The sequence below is a fragment of the Apus apus genome, chromosome 6, assembly GCF_020740795.1.
Source record: "Apus apus isolate bApuApu2 chromosome 6, bApuApu2.pri.cur, whole genome shotgun sequence".
Lineage (NCBI taxonomy): Eukaryota > Metazoa > Chordata > Aves > Apodiformes > Apodidae > Apus > Apus apus.
In genome coordinates, this window is record NC_067287.1 from 15,333,691 (window position 1) to 15,357,121 (window position 23,431).

General features: G+C 36.7%; 1 protein-coding gene across 2 annotated transcripts in view; it reads left to right on the forward strand.

Annotated features, from left to right (window-relative positions):
• The window catches only part of XRCC5 (X-ray repair cross complementing 5), a 45,104-nt gene that overhangs the window by 14,423 nt on the left and 7,250 nt on the right, over positions 1-23,431 (forward strand). For both annotated transcript variants that reach the window (XM_051623875.1, XM_051623874.1), the window contains exons 10-18: positions 1,621-1,683; positions 2,365-2,502; positions 3,882-3,972; positions 5,156-5,289; positions 8,827-9,023; positions 13,168-13,261; positions 14,372-14,441; positions 20,799-20,908; positions 21,433-21,529. In XM_051623875.1, the coding sequence (XP_051479835.1) occupies positions 1,621-1,683; positions 2,365-2,502; positions 3,882-3,972; positions 5,156-5,289; positions 8,827-9,023; positions 13,168-13,261; positions 14,372-14,441; positions 20,799-20,908; positions 21,433-21,529 (994 nt within the window). The remainder of the gene's footprint in view (positions 1-1,620; positions 1,684-2,364; positions 2,503-3,881; positions 3,973-5,155; positions 5,290-8,826; positions 9,024-13,167; positions 13,262-14,371; positions 14,442-20,798; positions 20,909-21,432; positions 21,530-23,431) is intronic.

Sequence of the window (23,431 nt, forward strand, 5' to 3'; positions counted from 1 at the left end):
ACTGTCTGCATTCATTCTCATTTCACACCAGATAGTGTGGTAATACCTTCAAATACATAGTTATTACATAATTATTTGTAGGAATATAATTAGTTGTAGGGATACTTTTCACATAAATATGCTTGAACTGATTTACAGACTGGTTTTATATTTTTTTTCAGTGCACAAAATATTTATTCCTTTTGATAATTTTAATCATGTGCTTCTTTTGGCTGTAGAATTCATCAGGAATAGGAGTTAATCTTAAACAGGAATTACATCTTAAAGTCTGCTCTGGTCCTGTAACTATGAGTGTGAGTGATTATTCCCAATAGTAGATGCATAGACCTCAGGGGAATAAAATTATTCACATATGATTGCCAAATTAGAATTACACTCTATAGATAGAAGTTTTCAACTACAACTGGAATTTTCAAGAATCATACTTTCCTATGTTTTGGCTCCTGAATGTTATTGTTTGGAATCATAATACTATCCAAATGTATGTTTTATAATAAGTAGTTGCTTTTAAGAAGTTTGAAGAAAATATAATTTATTATTAACTACAGAAACTGGAACAGCTCCAAATACATAATTAAAGAAGGAATAGAACCACCTCATACTATTTTTCTGAGTTATTCACATCCCTCCAGAAAGATCAGAGACCATTGAAACTTTGATTTTTAATTCATAAGCAATGCCATGCAAATCAAGAAATAATACTTGAAAATATTACAAAGGGATCATTTTCTTCCAAACAAAAAAGGTCTGATGATATGTCTAGTTATTTATAGTGTACTGAAATCAAAATTTTGGGTGTTTAAAGGCAAAGAATAATTGCAGGTAGAATAACCTGAGTTGAAGAATGGTGCTTTAAGTAGATCTGCTCTGATGCAAGTTATCACTGACTTCAATAGTATTAAGGTAATTTGCTAAACAGCGAAACTCCAGGTAAGCTTGGAGACAGTATAATTTGAAGGGATTTTTCTTAAAAAAGGTTGTTTTAACCAGTGTTTGTAGCAGTGTGCAGTGTTTGTCACAGGTTTTCCACTATTATGGTGTTTCTCTGAGTGTGTGTCTCAGCCTCTGTAGCTCCAGCTATTCCAACAATGTCCCCTAATGAAACTCTGGGTTTTTTTGGGTTAGCGATTTTCATGAGCAACATAAGCTATGCTAACAGAAGTGCTTCTTTGCCACCACAGCTCCAGGTTGCTGTTGAAGTAGCTTTATTAATTAAAGATACAATGTTTTTCAGCTCCTTTTTGACATACCTTTGCTAGGAAAATTTAATAGCACTGTTGTGGTGTCAGGCTTAGGTCTTTTGTTAACTCCCATGGTTTTCCATGCTGACTTCTGAGTTACTGCAGGATTATTCAGACTGGTAACAGCTGCAGGTACCATAGTCTTTAATTCCTGCCTGTCAATAGGGAGATATTAGAATATCCTGCTGAACGTGACTGTCCATACTGAGTGATAAATGGAGGTAGGAAACCTATACAGGGTTTTAACTGCTATGCACAGTAATTAAATTGTGCCTTCTCACTTGAGTAATGTGTTAGTTGTTTCATAATGTAATTGGTCCAGTCAAATTAATAACATTTGTTTTAGATCAGACTAACACTTGACCATTTGAATCTGTAGATCCAGAGGCATTACTACATGGGCAACCAGGTTCTGAAGGTCTTTGCAGCCAAAGATGATGAGGTAAGGTGACCTGAAGTTCAATGCTGAAGGTGTTTTGCCATGGAACAGAGAAGAATAGTGTTGACACTTGAAGTTGTCCCTTCTTTCTGTGCTAATAAAACAAATAAGTATGTTTAATGCAGCTTACAGAGGTCTTGTTCTATTGCCTGTTAGGGTGGAAAGAGGTTGGATTAGACCCCAAATGAATACCATATCTCATTAATAATGAGAAACTGGTAAATACCGTGTTTGTGGAAGGATACGGGGAACTTGGAATTGGTGACTGAGTCCATTTTCATGCAGAGCAGTAGTGTGCCCTGTTGCTGTTATTTAGAACAGATCTCTGAATTGTTTTTAAGATTAGAGGTAAAAACCTCACTGGAGTCCTGTGATGTGTTCCTTTAGGGGTCTGGCTTACTTCCCTTTCTTTCTCTCTCGTAATACTTCTGAAGAGCCCATCACACCTGGTGTAAAAGGTAGAATATGCTGGATCTAAAGTTTGCTCAGCTTTGAATGGATCCGCTGTCACCACATTTCATTTTTAAACATGAAAAATGCTTGTGTTGGAGTTATAGCTGAGATGGGAACTAGTATTGACTAAATCAGTACTGTTTAATTCCCTGCAAAAGATGTATTCTAGCAGACAGACAACTTTCAGGACTCTCTTACTGTTTTTGTTGTTTGGTTGTTTTTTTTCCCCAGAATGCAGCAGTTGCTTTTTCTGCCCTTGTTCATGCACTGGATGAGTTGAACGTGGTAGCTGTAGTGCGTTATGCTTATGATAGAAGATGCAACCCACAAGTTGGGGTAGCTTTTCCATATATTAAGGATGCATACGAGGTAATTTTTCACCCTTACCTTTCTGTAGAGAGCCTGTGTATTGATGCTTTACAAATACCAATTAATAAGTGGTCATAATTGAACCATACGAGTTTGCAGTGTTATGTAATACCAGAAAAAAACGATGTGACTTTTCAGAGTGATTTTAGGAAACAGTACCAATTTTTAGGACAAGGAGATAGTAAATAGTGTTAAGAAAATTCTGTATTAAAAATACATGGAAAAATAATGCCATAAGTTTCTATTAGTATCCTCTGTATCACCAATTTAAATAATACTGATTTTTATTTAATAGTAACAGGGTAATAATTTAACTTTGATATTCTGGAAATCTTTTTTTTGTATCTAGAAACATTGTAATCACATACTTATGTTAGAAGTTACCACTGCTTTCTTGCTGCATTACTACCTGCTGCTCTGCTTACAATGCAAAGTTGCACTAGAGTCTTGTATTAAACTGCAGGTTTATCTCTGGGTTGCTTGATAGTACAAAATTTGAATTTGATAGTTGGTGTGGCATTTCAAACATGTCCAACTATGCTGTTATCATTAGGTTTCCTACTCAACTGGAACTGAGGGGAGGACTCGCAGCATTTAAAGCTGTTTAAATTCCTATGGAGAGTTGGGAAAACAGTAGTATATTTATTTCCTTGAAAAGGTTATTATAAAAAGCATGAGAAAAAAATGAAGTCTGCTTCTTAGGAAAAAAAAAGTCATGTACACAGCAGAATCATATTTGAAGCAATATTTTTAATTCTGAGAGATCCAGAAGCAACACAGTATGTCAGACTTTTTGCAGCATATGTTTCCACTGATTGTAGTTACAAGAGACTATTGAAAGAGCTAAATATATGTAGCATGGCTAAGCAATGATGGAGCTGGGGGTGGACGTAACAATCGTCAGACTTCTGAAGAGTATAAACATAAAGGATGGAAAGGAATTATTTAGAGTGGTAAGAACTGGAGGAGGTATTTGAATACAGAAAAAAGTGGGCTGAGAATGTTAAAAAACCAAAACCAACTTTTCACTTTGAAACACAGTAAGCTGTGAGAAAGCCTCCCAAAGCACCAATGTATGGGGCATTTAAAGGTGGGCTGATTGGAATTCTGCACAAGAAAAAGGGATTGGATGACCTGGGAGGTCTTTATCCCACCAGTAGAAAAATTATTCGTGTAGCCATCACTATATTATAAAATAATGCCTTGTTTTATTCTGGTTTAAACTGTGTTGCTCTGTAAATAGAATTATTTTGATACACACAGATATATCAGATCTTTGGGTTTTTCTTATGCTAATATTGCCCTGATAGGGCACTTTGGGATACTTTGGATTTCTTTACTTGAGCTCAGTTGTTTGTGTTTTCTTTTTTCTTTCTCAGTGTCTCATCTATGTGCAACTACCCTACATGGAAGACTTAAGACAGTACGTATTTTCATCCTTGAAAAACAATAAAAAATGCATTCCTACAGGTAAGACTGGGCAACTCAACAAAGTAAGCTACTTGTCTTCCTTTAAAACACTCTGTAAGAGCTAGAATATTTGGCTTTTCAATGAAAGCATAAGCTTTGCCACTATTTTGACTTGGGAAAAAAAACTCCAGTCCTTTGGGAATACATTATGGTGATGTCATCTTGAAGTGTAAAGCCTATATCCAAACTTTGCCAGATTAGCTAGCTAGCTAATCATATATTGTAGTTCCCCACAAGGTTTGGCCGTTTAGTCTAACAAGTGAGTTCAAAGGTCTAAGGATACAGAGGAGTAAATTCCAGATGTCTATCACAGAGATCCTGTCAGACTAAAAACCTCCATAAACCAGAGCCTGAAATCATTTAACAGGACAACTTAAAAAAAATGTCTGCAAACCTCAAGACCAACTCATCTGGAAGGCATCAGCTCTGTTTGTATAAAGCTGCCCTGTAACTGGTTGCAGTATGATTTGTTAATATAATGTACAAAGACTGCAGAGTGTTGCTTTTTAAAGTGTTCAGATTCAGATGGAGGATGTCTTTGGAGAGCCATAGAACATGGAGCCATACAAAGCTTGACTCACTGTTCTGAGGATTTTGCACAGCAATGAGTGTAAATGGAGGTAGTTTAAAATCCACTCCCACGACGTTAATTTGTTATGAGATCCATTGAATGGGCATCTGCGCATCAGGGTGTATAAAGCACATCGGGTTGTTTCTGAAACAGTTTCCATTTTCTTGTAGCAGTTTGAGAACAAATCTAAAACCTGTCTTAGCAAAGCAAGGGTTGGCTATTGTGAACTGTGTTAATTTGCAATCATAACTTTTAAAATTTATATTATGCCATTTAGTTTTTCAAACCAACTGTTCTCCTTATTTTCTAAGTGGCCTATAAACCTTCTGTTGCAAATAAAGACATGTTGAAAAATGGAAGCAGAAAGGCAGCAATAATTGAGGTCTTGGGGGGAGGAAAGGCTTAATGACTTTATGTTGTAGTCCTTAAAGCAGGGGTTTTTATTACAGTGTCCATTATCCATATTCTTTATTGACATGTCTATATCTGTAGTGTGTTGTGTGACATGCAGTGACTTGGTCAAAATCTCAACATTGTGAAGTGAATCTTATCAATTGTTTCAAGAAACTCATCCAGTATTTAATTCTTCTTTGTATGTAATTGCTGCCTTAGCGGATCAGTTATCTGCTGTTGACTCTCTGATTGATTCTATGAATTTGGTTTATGAAGATGATGATGGAGAAAGTTTTGAGGACCTATTTAAGCCCAGCAAAATCCCAAACCCTCATTTTCAGAGGTTGTATCAGGTGAGAAGAATGATATGGCATTAAAAAAACCACCTTATTTTGTTAAGACTCTTCTCCTTTCTGTCTTTCTCTCTTTCTCATTGGAAAGATGTGCATTGTGAAGGTGGGAATATAAATTCTTTTGCATTTAAGTATGAGGTAGCCAGTGGTTTCTATGTTGTCCCTGACAGATTTTATTCTTAAAATTTCCAGTTTCCAGGAAGCAAGGGAAAATAATACCTGAGGTACAGGCACTCAGAGTCATTTTTCTGTGCGTTGTTGCTTCTAGCAGTGGCTCTAAAATAGATCAATTTGAGGTGAACTTGATCAGTAGTAAATGTTTAAAGTTGACACTTAAAATATGCCACTTGGGTGTCTGAGCTGATGTGTTTTATGGACTAACAGAACAGTTCACACTTCTTACAGTTATTGTATCAAGCTGTCTACATTTTTATTTACATTCCTTCCGTATCATGAACATTTTTCTTGCTACTGTGAGAATGAAAGACTTAATTACCCACTAGAATTCAAGTGTTCAAGAAAATGACACAGCGAATGCAAAAATAAGGAAAATTATGATGCAGTTCATGCAACTGCTGAATTGTGTTTTATAGGAAGAGGATGCTTTATAAAATTAAGAAAACTTACCCTAGCTTCCAAAAGCCATGCTACCTCAGTATTGTAAACTAAGCAAAAGATCTGAAGGTGTTTTTTATGTTTCAGGAACATACTGAAACTGACTTTCTTAAAATCCTACTCTGGTTGACACCTGAAGAACTTGTTCTCTTTGAATTCTGCCAGTCATATTGACAAGACAGTGTGTAACTGCAAGATATGGTCAGTAGAAAGTTATTGCTGGGCAAGAGCTTAAAATGGGTTGACATTTTAGGAAGAGCTGTAAAGCTTGGGTAATACAAAACAAGTATTTTCTTCCTGTAAATAAAACATATAGGAGATAGAATTTCCTCTATTATACCATTAGATACAATTTTACATTATTTTGGTTCAGGGAATGTCGTCTGTCAATGAAAGATGTTTTAGTTGTCCATTTGTCTTCTGAAACAGTATCATGGTGTTGTCTCAGCAGTTGAGTCAAGAGCTTCTAGGAGAGTGGAACTACTTGTAAGTCATCAGTTTCCTTAGAGGACACTAGTGTTTTGTAAGGGTGGGAAAAGTATTTATTGACTATTTTAATGTGCTAGGCAGTATACAGTATAAATTACTGGTCCTTTTAGTGCTTCCTTTTGCCTGCACACTGCCTCATGTTTTTGTCTGGGTTACGAAACTTCTGTAATCTGTGTAAGTTGCAGAAAGATAGTTCTTGCCTTTGCTGCAAGAATGTTCCAGGTACTTAATATTTCTCTCTCAGACCAAATGGCACTGCTGGTTCCTTAAGAACTATGAAGAAAAATTATAAATAATATTTAAATGTAGCCAGTAAATTGATTGGGCTGAAAAGGACCTATAGGTGGTTTGGAAAAATTATGAACTCCCCCTTCATTTCTTTGCTCTGTTGCCTCATGAAGATATTTGGAATGACAAGTCATGAGCCAGAATTCAAACAGAAATCTAAACCAAATTATATTGCTTGACGTGGTGGTGGGCATCAGGAAATGACCATGTGTGAACAGGAGTTGCTAGTTCTTGCTGGAGTGGAAGATGAGCAATATCCAGAGTTGCAAACTTCGTGTCTTCCTTCCAGAAAAGTATAAGGGAACTGCCATAGCTTTTGTGGTGGCATGCTTCCAATGTCATTGTTTCAGTTGTTCCTCTTAAATATAGGTATTTAAAGCACATAAGACATTTGGGAATGCAGTACAATTTATTTTAGCCACATAAACTCAACTGCTCAACAATGATTGTTCTCTGCTGAGACAGACCTGGGGGAAGGTTTGTGAGGAAATCAGGAAGAGCAAGGAGGAGCTAACATGTTGCTGACAACATGCGTGAATAGAGTGGTGAGTCTGGAAACCAGTGCCAGTGTGGGTTGCCTCCTTGCAGGAGAATGTAGGAGTGGTTCTTGCTGAGCACAGAAGGAAGAGGAAGCAAGATTGAAATGGATTGTTTGGGATGCAAAATTTCAAGTTAAGTCTGTCCCACATTGTATCTGTTTAGCAACTGAGTTTTGGTGGTACCTGCCATCTCATGTTTCAGAGATTGAGATCTCCTCTAAAAACAGGATCCTGTGGAGGCTGTAGGTGCTCAGTCTGCTCAGCTCTTGCAGCTGCACGCAGATTTCAGATACAAAAGCCTGAAAAATACATTCATAACAGGGGACTTAAGATTTTTGTTTTGTGAGTTTAATTCAGCCCCCTAATGTTATTTTAATACTATTTTTTAGTATTTTTACTCTTTCAAAATAATTATGCCTTAAATCATTACAAGTGTTTCCAAATCAGTAGCCTTGTATGACTGCCTCTTTTTGAAAGTGTGCTCTAATATGGATTGGAATCTTAATGGCAGCATGAAAGCACATCAGTATTGATGTGTAGCATATGGTCTGGATTTTCTTTATTGGCAGCTTTTCAGCATGGATAGGGGTTTTATTTTTGTGCTTTGGTTTTGTTTTTTGAATCAATGTCCTATTTGACAGCCAACAGGGGAGCAAATCTCTGCTGTATTCCTAGTTTACTGACTGGTTATCTTCACACTTGTGTCTAATTCACCCATTACAGTGGGCTTGGAAAACTTATTTTCCCACATACATCCCATGTATGTATGTGTTTGCATGCACTGTTATCTGGGTGTATATACACACATACAGAGAAGTCTCTGCTGATATCCCACACTTCACGACATTTATGGAATTTCTGAAAGCCTGCCTCATTAACTCATGAACCTCATCTCTCTCCCTCTGCCTGGTTCTCTGACTGCGTGCACAGTCTTTACACTTTGGTGAAAGTCTTGTCCTCTATAGCTTCTACCATCTGTTCTACGTTTGTGCATCAGTCAGGTGCCTTCATTCATTCTTTTCATAGCTAATTTGCAAACATATCGGTGCTCTCTGCCTCACCTGTGCACATTTTAACTTCTCTCCTTCCATTTGCTCTTAAACTGGTAAAATTTTCTCTTGTATGTATGCTGAGTTTGTTGACCAAGAAGAAATATTTGAGGGAATATAAACTGTGATCATAATAGAATACATAGTTGAAGTATATATCTTGTTGCCTAATTTTGAAAGGTATAGAAATCTTTCTCATCTGACTGTTTCATAGTAGAACTGCATTTTAAAGGTAAAGTGAAGTTAAAAAGCTGAATAGATGCAGATGACTGTTTCATTCCTGAGATTTTCCTAATAATTTTTGTGGAACTCATTCCACTGAGAGTGGGAACACTCATCTGCGTCAATACTCTTGTTTAATATCATTATTAATCTCCTTAATCAGCTCATCCTAGGATTTTGAACCCGCTTGTGAGCTGGAATATATGTTAGCAATATGAAGGTAGCTTCTTTAATATGTAAGGTATTTTGCATGTCCCATATGATGTCAGGCATATTGACATTATAATAAAAGCACGTAAACAGAAAGTTTTCTTTGCTCAAATTGTTTCTTGCAGTGCTTGCAGCATAAGGCTTTTCACCCCAATGAGCCATTGCCGCCAGTTGAACAGCACCTTTTAGAGATGCTGGAGATTCCCCATGTGGTAAAAGAAAGGTGTCAGGCTACTCTTGAAAAAGTAAAAGCACTTTTCCCTCTAAAGGAAGTTGGCAAGAAAAAAGAAGAGATGACTGCTCAAGACATCTTCAAAGACAAGTAAGTTGTCTTTGGATTTTTTGTTTTGAAACTTTTTTACACTTCAGATTGCTTTTGCTGCTCAGACTATTTTGATCAATGAGTTATGCACTGAAAAAATACTAATGGGTGAAGAATATTGTGGTGGCACAGTATGCCCAGGGTTTTTTGTGGATAGTGGGGTTCCTGGACACACAAGGAACCAGTCTGTAGCTTCCTCACGTCTGTATTTGTTGCCACAGAATCACAGGATTGATTAGGTTGGAAGGGTCCTCAGGAGGTTTTTTGGTCAACCTGCTGCTCAAAGCAGGGTCAGCTGTGAGATCTGAACAGGTAACTCAGGTAATGCAGTCTGGTCTTGAAAACATCTCAGGAATGGAGACAGCACATCCTCTCTGGGTAACCTGTTGCATTGCTTTCTGTCTCCTGGTCACGCAGTTTGTCCTACTGGTAGTTAAGAAATAGTTCAAATAAGAATAACAGAGTCTAATTTAAATAAGAATAAATGCTGCAGAGCTCTAAATTAGCTACAAAGTTGAGTATTCCTTCTCAGCATGCTTGATTTAGGTTGTTCTGTAGCTTTTGTTTTGAATTCCAAACCAGAAGTGGCTTCATTATTACCTGCTGTACAGTAACTGTGGATGTCTTGACAAATCAAACTGCCTGGACTCTTCCTGGAACATCTAGTATCTGAACAGTTTTAAAGATATTTTTGTTGTCATTGCTATAGATACTGTGTTTACTTTATTTGTGCTGCAAATATGAATAATAAATGCTTAATTGCCATGTATTGGTACTGCCAATTTGCTCAAACAAAATTTACTGCTGAGAATTTATTGAATGCCTACAATATAACTAGTGAGTCCCCAGGGTGTTGGAGAGTTCTCAGGTCCTTCCTTTTCTTTTGTCATATTTGGCTTAGTCCTTCAGTGATAGGAATGTCTTTAAGCCAATATGAGGCCTTTCTTAGCTAAGCTTTCACATATCCTTGAGCTTGGGTTGGCTAGAGCCTCCTCAGCACATGGTCTTTGGGAAGACATGACACAGGGCTTCTCACTTTACTGCTCTGAAATAATGACCACATTTTTGTATGCAGACTGGGGAAAAACTTGCTTTTTATTTTGTTAATAGCTCTGTGTGCCTGTTTTGCCTTGGTGTGTCTGTAAATTCATACTGATTAAATTCTCTTGTCCTTGCTCCGTGCCCATTTTTAAAATGTGTATTTTAATGATAGAACCACTTTTTAAAAAAGAGCAAAACTTGGTTTCAAGCAAGCTAGGGATAGAATTTAAAAAACAACAAGCAGTGACTAATTACTGGTAGTTGCTTAAAAACATATCACCCCAAAGGTATCAATTTGACAAGAAGGAAAGCTATTTTCTGTAAAAACTGGTTTCCTTTAAATGAGTGATGAAAGCAGATAGAAGAAATTAAGGTACAATTTGGTGTAGGGTATTAAACTTATTTTAAAAATTTGTAAGGGGCGCAAAAGGATACAGGTTCAAATACGCAAAGAAGAGTTAGTGGCAATAGGATTAAAAATACAAAAAACCCTGATACTGCTGTAGTAAGGAATGGGAGCAGTGATACTGTCAGTACTACAACAGAAGTGTTAACTTTGTTTTTGTTCTGTGCTTTGGAAAAAGTGAAGTGTTACAATTAAATCACTTGATAAAGAAGAGTAAATCACTGCAACAATGACTAAGGAAACTATTAAACATCAGATAATATTCAATTTATTGAAAGTATCAGATCTAGATAATTTGCACTGAAGTGTTTTGAAAAACTTGGCTCAGAAGCTTTCTTGACCATTGTTTTTACTTTCTAAAACTAATTTGTCACTTATCCTATTGACCTGATTCATCTCTGCTTAATTCTTAAGGTCTAATAACAAGGCATAACACCTTGATACAGACTTTAATACTCACCATTAGTTTGTTTCACTTTTGCTAATTCTGTGTAGTTTGAAAAATCAAGAAAGCATTTTAATTTTTCCTTCTTAAGTTGGCTTTGGAGAGGCTGTTACCTCACCCAGCTTTGCAGTCTGTGAGAAGCTTCTATATAAATTGTAGAAGTGGGTGTTTTAATCTTGTATTTTTTTTTTCTACAGTAGTTGCATGTTTTACAGTTTAAAAATACTGCTAATCAGTGCATTACAAGTAACAGATTCTAAATGTCAGATCCTTGGCGGGTATAAATGGATATGGATTCATTAGTTTCTGCTGTACTGCCCTGATTAATGATAGCTTATGTATTTGGTCCTAGGCAGTTAAATGCAGCATCATAATTTATGTTCTTCCTCCAATTCCAAAGCATTTCAAATTACTAATTATAATGCAGGAAGAAGAAGATTTCAAGACATTGGAATTGAGTGGAAAAGACCTTTGGAACAAAACATTCTAAAAGATAATTTTAATTGTTCTTTGCACCTTTCATCAAACCACGTAAATATACAAGAATTTTGGTTAAGGTAGAAGTTCTGAAACTACTGGTTTTCGATAAGTAGCAGTTTCACCATCTTACAGACAGGCATATTGGCTGTCCAGAACAATCAAGCAGCTTGTGCAAGGTCAGCCAGAGAGTCAGCAATGTTGAGAATGGAGGAAGGTATCCTGCCCTTGTTCTGAGGCATAACCAAAGACAACATCACTCCTAGAGTGACAAGTAAGGTAATGTTGGTGGACAGGAGTTGCTGAGGAGGAGGGATTTCATTTCAATTGTGCCAAAATTAAATAAAAGGCAGAGAAGACTGCTGAAATGAAGTGGGATAGACACTGATTATAAAGTATGTGAGGAGTGTGCTATAGAATGTAAAAAGGAAGACCATACATGTGTTTTCTAATGGTTGGTTGCTTCTGCAACATGCAATGCAATTTTAGAAATCAGTTCTAATCTCATGGAATTCTAAATGGCACCTAGTCCAAGATCTCTGGTTTTGTCCCTACGTTGTCAAGCAGTTTTGTCTTTTCACTGCAGTCATAGAATTTTTAGGAAAAACTTCTTACTTTGTTTTGGGCTTCCTTGAACACAAATACTGCCATTTAGATTGAGTAGCTTTCAGTTCCTGCTCATGGCAGGGGGGTTGGAACTTGATGATCTTTAAGGTCCCTTCCAACCTTAATGATTCTATGGTTCTATGATACTTAAACTGAAATAGATTCTTCCATGTCAGTAGGCTGTCATGTTAAATGACTCAGAAGAGAGTCTGATTTTCTTCCTTGTTTCTGATTAGCTGGATTTTTTTCTCTTGCCAAGACGTGCTCTAAAGTTTGGCACATTAGATATTACAGTTAAGTTCCTGATTTGAATGTACATGTTGGTATATATTAACTGTGAGGGCAAAGCTAGAAAGTAGCTTAAAATCACAATTAAATTTAAAAAAATAAAAGTATTTTGAAAGCATTTTGAGATAGCTTAAAATGTCCTGAGAGTTCTTGCATAGTTAACTGGGATTTGTCTAGAGAATTTTGACTGCTGGAAGTGGAAGTTTATAAAGCTGTTGTGTGCTGATGGAGAATATGGGTCATGAGACTTGAAAGCCACTGTGTAAACAGATTTGTAGTAGCTATCAATTGCAAGACAAGAACTAGCAGGTAATTTTTGAAGAGTGAATTGATTTTTACGTAAATGTTAAGTTGCAGTGCCATTTCATGTTAAGATCAGATGTCACAATATCCTGTCAATTATCAATGTTAATTCAATATACAGGTTCCAAATGAAATGACTGGAAATATTACGTACTTAGAAAGGAGGAGGAGATGTGTATGAGTCAATTCGCTCCTGAAATTAGCATGAATAATCTTGCACATTCAACAAGTGCTGCTGTTACTGTATGTTAAGATAAAGTTTGATCTCTGTTTCTACTAAATGCTCTGTGCAGCCTGAGCAGAAAAATGAGGCATGTTTTAGTGTTAATTTGGGAACAGTCCATAGAATCATCATAGAATCATCAAATGGCTAGGGTTGGAAAGGATCATCTAGTTCCAACCCCCCTGCATGGACAGGGACACATCTCACTAGACCAGGTTGTTTGGAGTAGTTGTCTAATGTTAAAGTTTTGTCCAGTGCTCAGTATATATTTCATTAATTTACTGGCTCCCTACTTAGTAGGCAGGACAGTTTGTTTACTCTAAGTGTTTATATTAATTTTTGTCCTTATTTGCAGCAGTGAAGATGGACCTAATGCTAAGAAACCAAGGCTTGAAGATGAGGAAGGTAGCTTTAGCATCATGAAACTTGCTGAAGGAAATGTCACCTCAGTAAGCTTACTTTTATAAGTCTGATTATTAAAGGAGAAAATTAATTTCTCCAAGTGTATTATAGTAACTATAAAGAATTTCTGATAAAAGGAGTTGTGAATAATAAATTTGACTTAATCTTGCTGATAGGTTGAACATTTTAATTTAATTCCAGATACTGTGCACATGGATAGGTGAAGCCTGTATCATAACTGTGGTTCTTACATTATTTTTTGAATTACAGTGAAAAAGGTGTTTTAATATCTAATTGTGATAACTTGGTTTCAAAATATCCTTTATGATCAGTTTTTTAAATGCATGATTAATATTTTGTAAAAGTTTTTAAATCTGAAAATATTTAAATATTGTGTACTTCTAATGTGCACTTCTGATGTGGCATTGCCAGATTTGAAAGGAGCTCAAGGAGACCAAACCTTACTGAAAGATTGAAGGATTATTTTGACAGCAAAGCATAACATTTTCAAATAAACTTAGGAGAATTTTAATTTGTGAAAGGAAATATTAAGCAATGTAATTTTTTTCCTAAAGTTATTGTAACTGTTTTTCAGTAGATGTTTATTTATATTTAATCTGGTTTTAGTTTCTTTGTAAGGTTTCTGCACTTTTATGCCCATTTGGATCTTCAGCTTTAAGATGTCAGGCTTGGCCAGAAAGGGTCAGGTGAATTGACTGCAAGCTTTTCATTTTGAGCTTCCTATTGGAGTGGCAATTCAACTAGTCTGTACCCACATGCCTGGGAGCTCCCTTTCCTCATTAAGCATCTGTCAGGATTAGTGAGAGGTCTGTGCTACAGAAAGTCTCAAAGCTGAACTAGCAGATAACCTGAATTACTGTGCTTCTGACCTCCGAACCCCAGAGAATATGGTTGGCTTATGAGAGTGCAGCACAGCAAGTGTAACTTCATCTTGCTCATGTCATAACCAACCTTTGCTAGCAGTGCTGTGCCTTACCCCACGTGGTGAGACTTCCATGTTAGGACTCTGCATGCAGAGAATTGTAGAGCTTCTGTTTCCTTATTAAAATAAACAGAAATTTAAAGCTTCTTGTTGCCTTCTAAGAATAAGAGATGGATCTTGGCAGACAATTGTATCATTTTTGGACCTTTTGTAGGTTGGGAGCGTTAACCCAGCAGAAGACTTCCAAATTCTGGTGAGGCAAAGAAGTGCTGACTTCAAAGATGGTAAATGACTTATCTTAATTATATTTAGTAGTATCTTCAGGGTTCTGTCAATGCAATACATTTGTCTAAATATAAGTTTCTGGTGGTGTGGGAGACCATCTGGAGTTTACTGCTTAGCTTCTAATGCTGCTCAGTAACAAAGGTGTCGTTTGTAATTCCCATGTCAATGTTTGCCTTCTGCATTTGAAAAATACTTGGAATTGCATTCTGAAATCTCAGATATATTAAGATGCAGTAAGAATACAGGGACGATGAAACAGTTGACTGCTTCATTATGGTAATTAATTTAATCATCTAGGAAAGCTTCAAGACGAAATGTATAGTGATTACCCTTGTGAAGGTGGTTTAACTAAAGAGTGCTTAAATATGTCCACTTGGTAGCTGTGCTGGAGATAACTGCAGTACATGTTTGGATGGGTTCTGAAATTTTCAGCAACCTATTTTGTGTGATCTACTCTGTAATTATAAGGTGTAGTTAGAATGTAGTGCAGTCACCCATTAAAAGGAGAGAGAGAAGCCACTATAAATAAAAACGTGCTCTGCATATTTTTTTTCTTCTGCATAACCCTTTTTCTGCTTCAGAGCCTTTTAGGTAGCTTAATACATAAAACATTACAAGCATGTTTTTAATAGCTTGCTGTATTGCATTCTGGTTATGTAAAAAGTAAATTCTACCTTAAAACTATTCATTGTTTTTCAAGGTTTGTTGTAGTATAATTTTGCATCAAATTTAATGATACAACCTTTTTTCCTCTGCTAGAACACTGGAAATGTAAGATACCTTTTCAGGAAAGGATAATCTGTGTCATTCAAATAGCTTATTGAGAAAAAAAAAACAAACCCAAACAATTACATTGTATGTGTCAGAATTCAGACAGGAGATCTATTGTGTTGTAGCTGTGTTGCTTCTTGCTTATATGAAAAGAGCATCCAGTGTAGTCTTACAAACTGAATAGAGCCTATGTTATCTTTTGAAATAAAGCAGCAATTCCTTCTTTTTCCTCTCCCCACAAAATAGCAACTGGGTCCCTCTGTAAGCAGGAGAAAGGACTTTGAACTGTTTGCTTGGGGGTGGATTTTTTTTGCTAGGGAGAGAAGCTGTAGCAGCAGGAAGAGCTGTGCTTTAAATACTGACAGTACCATGTGTTTTTAATTATGTTGCAGGTTAATGGCACACATCCTTTTCAGTCCACAGTGAGTCTCTTACCAAAATTATAAACTTACCAAAGTGTGGCAGGGGATTTTTTTTTTAAAACAGCTTGTAGGAAGTGCAGGTGGTATGTTTATGATCCAAAATGAGTACCAGTGCCTTGCCTTCAGCAGCCTTGCTCTGATTTGATGATCGGGGTTTGTGCTGTTCCTAGGATAAGCCTTTGTGTGTTAGACAGCCTGTGGCAGTGCTGGGTCCCTTGACAGACCATGTATTCACTGGTAGTGAGAACTAGGTCCCTAAGGTGTAAATAAATTTTTTTTTAAAAAAAAATCCAAGATTTTCACACTGGCAGGGGCCTTAGGGATAGGTTTTCTGAGACTGGCAGCTCAATTGCTGAAACAGTAATCAACTTTGGTTTTAATTGACATCTATGTAGTTTATTACAGTAGGAACCCACTTATGGTGTACATGATGAGTTGTGTGAGAGTATCAACTTACTGGTTGATGTTGATTGCTCATGTAACTAGTATTGTGTTTCCCCTCCAGGATAGCTTTGCTTTACTTGTTTGCATTCATGGCCAGAGAGATGTCATTTTCTGCAGATCTTATTTTGAGCACATTACAAGTGCACAGTCATCACAAAGAGTAGTCTTCTGGTAACAGCTTCTGACATTTTTGTCAATGAATGTGAATAAAATAGATTAGTTTGCCTGAGTGGAATCTAATCATTGCTCTCAAGGGTGTACAATGAGTTTCTTCATTGCTGTGGCTGCAGAGAAAATTCTGAACTAAAGTGAATGCTTGCCATCTTTGTAATGGCAAAGGAGTAGTAGCCACATGACTACCTGTTCATCCTGTTTGACTATTTGCAGGTTTCCATCCATGTCTGCATTTCTAGAGAGCAGAAGGTGTCTGACATGGGCTCTTGTGTTTTCATTACTTCTGTAGAAGATAGGGTAGCTTAATGGGGGGTGAAAAATAGATTGACACATACATAGTTTTTTCTTTGATTTGTAAATTTTCTGTGCAAGTTTATAGACCAGATTTTGTTGCCTCTTACAGGACTCCTCTCTGTGAACTTTGTCTGAAGTCCTATAAGTGAAAAAGGTTTTCTTTTTTTAATTTGGCTGATAGTGAAGAGAGAGAGCTGCAATGGCAACTGGACAGCTTATGGACATTAACAAAAAAAATGTCCAGAGACAAATGGAACCAAATGTTTGTTTATATATTTATATCAAGTTTGTTAATATTTTTATTCCTAGGCATTTTTTAAAAAAATAATCAGTAATTGCACATATTTCAGCAGACCTTCTGTAGTGTTTGAGGAGTCACACGTTTGTCATAGCATGTAGATAGCTCCCCAAGTGAAATGTAAAACACAGATTTTGCACTGGATGCTTTGTATGCATAAAAGAATTGCATATAGGAGATTTGCAATGGGAATTTATTAGACAATTGCAGCAAGGATGATATTTTATTGCAAGATTTTATGTAGAAATGTATATAGTTAACTACCTTTCTAGACCTAAGATAGTAAAAAAAAGCTCTAGTATTTACTTTTTGTTGGCACATGTCTTTGAAGTTTGTCTGCGTTTTTATCTTACTGGAAGTTTTTGTGTATTTCAGACACTGTTCATACTCTACTGCTAGGTAGGCCCAATGCAATGACTGGTTTAATGGGTATGATTCAGTCATTGGAAGAGTATTTGCAAACTAAATACTTGAGTATAAATAGTCACTATGAAGTTTCCTGTAAGTCTTCTTCACAGAGAAGGTGAAGCCAGATTGGTCTTTCAAGGGCGCAATGATCAGGTGAGGTGCAAAGCTCTGAGTTGCAACAAACAGAATTTATATTACATGTTATGGATGAAAAAAAACCACAATGGTGGCAGTGAAACACAAGAGGAGCCCAGAGAACCTGGAAACTCTGTCTTTGAAGCTACTTGGAACCCAAGTCAGTGTGGCTTTGAGCCCCCTGCTCCATAGCAACCCTGTTTTGAGTAGGGATTTGGACCAGATGTCCTTCAGACATCCAGCTTAAGTCATTCTGATCCATACCCACTGGCCATTTAGAAAGACCATTTCAAATTTGAACAGTGCCTCAGAGGACACCAGAGTAATTCATTAGCTCTTGATCTTAAAATACTTATTTCTTGGCTTAAAGCTGGCAGAAGTCCTTAAAAAAAATTAGAGCATTTTTCTGTTGAGAAATTTAGAAACTGTCTTTATTCAGTTACAAGAAGATGAAACAGAGCAGTAGTTTAAAATTCATCACGAGTTGGGCTTACTTTAAGCACTGTCCGTTAACACAAATCATTACAACCAACAGTGGATAAATCAAAAGACTGATAACAACAGGAGTCTTTTGTCTATGGGAAGAGCTATGTTTTAACCTGATGAGTGTTTTAGTGGGGAAAGGGGAATCCCTAAGGAGTTGAACTGGGATTATAATACAGCTTTATCTATTATGCTTTAATCTGGTTTGCATGTGAATCAACACTAAGGTCTGAATTGACCAAACATGAAAATATAACTACACTTTTGTAGTATAACTACTCAGAGATAACAAGTGAATATAATTGTTCATGGTATATTTCAAAGGAAGCAACAGCACTAGTGAATGTATTTTACAGTAGGGAATGTATCTGAATGCAAGTGGGAAAGGGATTAAATTGTTAGAACTATAAGGTCTTCTGTTCAAATATTTTTATTTTCTTTTACCTGTAGTTGTCCAGCCTTTAATAACTTTTTTGTTATCTAACCGATCGGGTGCACGAGAAGTGGGAAGCAGAAGATTAAAATTTCTTGGGATGCTGTGCAGAACATGGTGCTTATTAGGAGTGCTGGAATTCCAGTTAAAGCAAAATGGAGACGTTTCTTGGGTCACTTCCTTACGTGTGTGTGGGATGAGTGAAGATGGGAGAGAAGAAAAAAGAAGTAGCATGATATAGTATATAGTATATATATAGTATTTTATCTCTTTTAGATTTATTAGTCCTTGGCCTGTCATTTAAGGGAGACCCAATGGACAAACCCATTTTTAGCCAAATTGTTTTAAGATGTTAGAAGAATCTGACTTAAAATATTGTTGCCATGTAGCCTGTTTCCTGCATATATTATGGTCCTTCACTGCCTTGTAAAATATTGTAGGGTTTATTGTTCCTTAGAACAGATTTCAAAAGGAGGCAGCTCACAGTCAGTAGCAAGAAAGTCTTTTCTTCTGAAGCCTGTCAGTGCAATCAAATGGAAAAGGAATGGAAAAAAAAAAGGGCAAAAGAAGAAATAGAGTGTCTGATTATTGTCAGAATGATTCTAGCCTACTGTTTGGAATTAAAGCTTTCATTGCACCCTCATAGTGCCTGGGGTTTTAATTTAACACATCAATGAAAAGGCAGTGTTTAAAAAAAACACCACCACCATTGAAAACACCAGCAGGACTTGCTTTTATTAGTGCAATTCATAAAAAATTAGAACATTTAATGAGAAAATCGTTAACCATGAAAAAAATGGAATGACTTAACTTGGAGAGCTTAAGTAGTGAGACTTCTATTTAGTTTGTCAGCTACTGGTACAATAAATTAAAAGAATGAGCTGATCACCTCTGGAGCAGCAGGCACTTAAGCACATTTTCTTGCGTGATAGCTGCTGTTGGACAGAACGATTATTTGCCTCCTTATCTAGAAACTTTGTAGAGTTTCCCACTCAAAAGCTAGCAGAAGAATATCAAACTTGTCTTGTTTCACTCTTTTTGGAGATGCTGTCCTTCAGATTCAGTGCACTTAGGTGTTTCACAGGACATAGATGTAACAGCTAGCACCACGTATGCTTGCAGTGAACAGGATGGAATACAGTATTTAAATGATGTCTGCTTCTTGGTGTGTTTACATACACTTGTCTCTTCCATCGTTCTGGCAGATTGTTTTTTGTTGGTATTTCCGTGGCTGAAATAGTGACATCTGTGCCTGTAGCATCTGAACGTAAGGGCTGTAGGTCAGGCTGAAGGTAATCCAGTAACCTGTCTTTAACAGTACAGGAACAGAACAGGCAGAAGCTGTGACTTGTGCAAAATGCTGTTCTGCTTTTTTCTGTCATGGCAACATCACCTTTAATCTCCCTCAATAGTTTCCTTCTTTTAAGAATTCTAAGGATTTATTCAAGCATTATTATTTTTTTTTAAGCTGTTAAAAGCTGGTAAAACAGCATTCTACAGCAGCTTGGGGTAAAGAGGTTAACTGGTTTTGTGAGAAGAGGTACTTCTTTTGTTCTTAACCCAACTCTTTGCTCTCATTTTGAGAGAGGCAATGGACTTATCCCTCCCTATTAATCCTTTTCACGGTGCTTCTGAGTTTATAGAGCACTGGTGTATGCTCCTCACACTTGTCTTTTCCCAGGCTGAGGTGTCTGCCAGAGGGTAAAACTGGACAGTTCCTCACCTAAACATGAAGAAAATAAAGTACTAAAATCCAGCATAATTTTTTGGGGCTTGCAGAGCTCTTGGTGACATTTTCACTTGGCACGTTTGCAGTGTTCTACAGCTGTCTAGCTTTTAGGAACATGACAGTGAGGATGAAACGGGTGTTCCCCATCTTGTTGGTACAAGTCTTATTGTTTGCCTTTGCTTCTCTCTGTCAGCCATATACAGTTTATAATACTTAGCTCCATAATCATAACCAGCATTGCCCTGTTGAAAAATTGTCAAACTACCTGTACAGGGACAGGATAATGTCAATAACAACAAGGTAGTCTTTTAATTCAAGTCACCCTACAGCTATTGTTTTGACATCAATATGCTTTCATTGTAAATATAATGCTTTTATTGAAATATGCATGTATTTCAAAGGATGTCTAGGGGATATGCTTTGTGCTGTATAACATAACTTCCCTCAGCTTTAGGATCCCAAATGTTCTCATTTTACTTTCTATCAAACAAGCTAGGCTGGTGCTTGCTTTCTTGTCTTTCAGGGAAGACTTTTGCCTTGGCCATGCTTGAGTTTCTTTGTAGTACATCTAGCTTTCCCAGAGAGGCTGAAGTAATTGTCAGTAGTTCAGATAACAATTATCAACTTGACTAACTTGAGGCAGTATGGGTATGAATACATCTTTGGATGCTTGTGGAATAGAAAAAGAGAGACATAAAGGAGTTTTCGGGTTTTTTTGCCTTCAAAGTCCATTCTTTGATTTATTTATTTCTCCTTGTCTTTCAGTGAGTCAGCAGCTGATAAACCGCATTGATCAGTTCCTAGAAAATAAAGGTTCACAATACTACATGAAAGGGATCAATTGCATCAGAGTTTTCAGAGAGGAGGCCATTAAGGTAATGTTAATACATGAAGACTCACATCTCTTTCAAATGAAAGACATGATGGGCCTATTTGCTGTATTAGAAACTTGATAATTCTTTGCTACAGCAAAAAGAATTGATTAATAGATTAAAATCTTTATGCTATTTGAAAGCTTAGAAATAGATTTGCATTTTGTTTCTTTATTCTTACTGGAATGAAGAGTAGCTTCTCTGGTATTTGCTGTTTTTTTTTTGTTTTCCTGTAAAAATGAAAAATACAAGGCCTGTGACCTGATGCTTGTAAAAAAACCAAAACAATCATACACATTTCTTCTTAAATAAAGCTAGTTACAAGGAAGTCTTTCTAGCTTTCTAAAAGGCTGTTTCCTTGGCTCACCTTTCCTTATAAAGCTTGGGTTTAGTAGAGATAAAAACCCAAGTCTGAACTGACTTTTGGGTTCACTGTGACAGATGACTTCAAAAAGAATTAAGTTTGCAGCACTTTTTAGTAAGCTACTTTAATATTTCTCAGTTATCATTGCTGTTACTTTTTTCAGCTGTCCAAGGTGCAGTGCTTTAATGATTTTCTGCAGGCTCTGAAATCAAAGGTGGAAGATAAAGCCTTAGCTGATTTCTGGGAGATCATGATACAAGGTAGGATGTCATGTAAAAAAAAAATAATAATTTCTGGTTATAGAATCACAGATTCACAGAATAGTCACGGTTGGACAGGATCTGAGATCACCAAGTCCAACCATCATAACATAAAAACCAAACAACAACACCACCACACAACACACCACCCCCCAAAAAAGCCACTAACAAAAACCCCTGTATCTAAGTTTTATCTGTATCTGTTGTATTATCTGTTATGTAAGAAAAGACTGTTTTCCATAGACACTTAAACCCCAGGGCAGCATTTTGGTATGGTTCATTCCTGCAGCCTGTTTACAAAAAAACCCACCACAAACCAAAAAACTTTCACATTGCAACTTCTTTTTTTTGCACTAATGGTTTCATATCAGCAATATCCATAAAGCCTTGCCAGGTCGTGTTGGAATGGTAAATTAATTGTGGAAGAAGAGAGACAAATTAAATGTTACAGGGTAAGGAGATGATGTGCTTTCAGCTGAATTTCAAAATAAATGGAAGAATCTCATGCAGCAGAGATATAAAAAGATTCTTCCAAATTAAGCTTCAAAAAAGGCATAGATAGCATTGAAATATGTCACTGATAATTTTGTATTTAAGCAACCTGAAGGACAGAATATGTGGTAATATGACACCTACCTATGATTAAACTGGGAGATACGAGGCAGTGCAATTCCAGGAGACATTCAGAGACTACTCAAGTTATAAATAAAGGAACATTTTCACAAATACAAAACATGGTGGACTAAAAAAACATCTTTTACGTCATACTCTTGTTTTTAATTGGAACCACTGTGAAGAAAATCTGTTAAATGCCCAGCTGTATCTCTGAAGTGTTCATGCTATAAAATGCAATGGTAGGATTTGTATAGCACCTTTTAAAGTGACAAACTCCAAATGTTGACTTCATCCAACTTTTTCCAAATATAAGATGGGAATTTGTTTAATAACCTGAAACAACAGCACAAGACAACCCTGAAAGAATAACCTATCCAGTAGTAGTAGAGGGGACCTTCTCTGGAGAAGTCTGAATACAAACTTTGAAAGTAGGAAACTTGGATCTTCCAAAGTCATGATGGAATTTTAATAATTTGTTCTGGTCCAAGCCAGGGCTTTTTTCAAACTGGAGTATATTTTTGAGGGGAAAAAAATTTGAATACAAACAGATTATATTTTCATACAAAATAGATCATATTCTTGTGAAGAATATGACAAAATCATGGTGCTTTATGCATAACCTAGCTCCTCTCCCTTGGTAGCTCAACTTGTTTTTGCTTGCTGCTACCAGAAGCACAAGTCATGTTTTCCCTGCTTCTTGCCACGGGAGCCATGTCCTCTTTTCTGCCAAATGCAGCATGTGTTGGGCCTTGTCATGGGCAACTGCACTCGACAGAAGAGGATGTATGTGAATTAATGAATTAGTGGCTCTGGAACAAGGCCTGTTTGACAAGTCCGGTTGTATCATGAAGCTCTGCCATGCATTTCTATGGGCACATTAAGGTGGCATTGCACTTGTGCTGCTGCTGTAACCTTTCTCAGTCTATGGCTCTTTGCTCTCACATCCACAGCTGCCTTATTCAGGCACAAGCAAGCTAGACTAGAAAAAATGCTGGGGTAAAAAGTAATTGAGTTGTGGTTTTGTTTGTTTTTTGGGGGAAGGTGGTCACTACACACAACAGTAATGCTGGTACAACCAAGGAGCTAAGGGGGGGGCAGGACCAGCACTTTGCTAGTCAGACTTTAGGTAATCACAGCATAAGTGTTTTGTTTGTTAGGAGTTAACTTTTCTAAGGCTATTATGGACCTAAGCATGATGTAAATGAATAAAAGTGTAATTTCTGATAGATTTTCAGCATTTCATCTGTGATCTATGATTTCACTGTCTCATTAGTCTGATTGTCATAA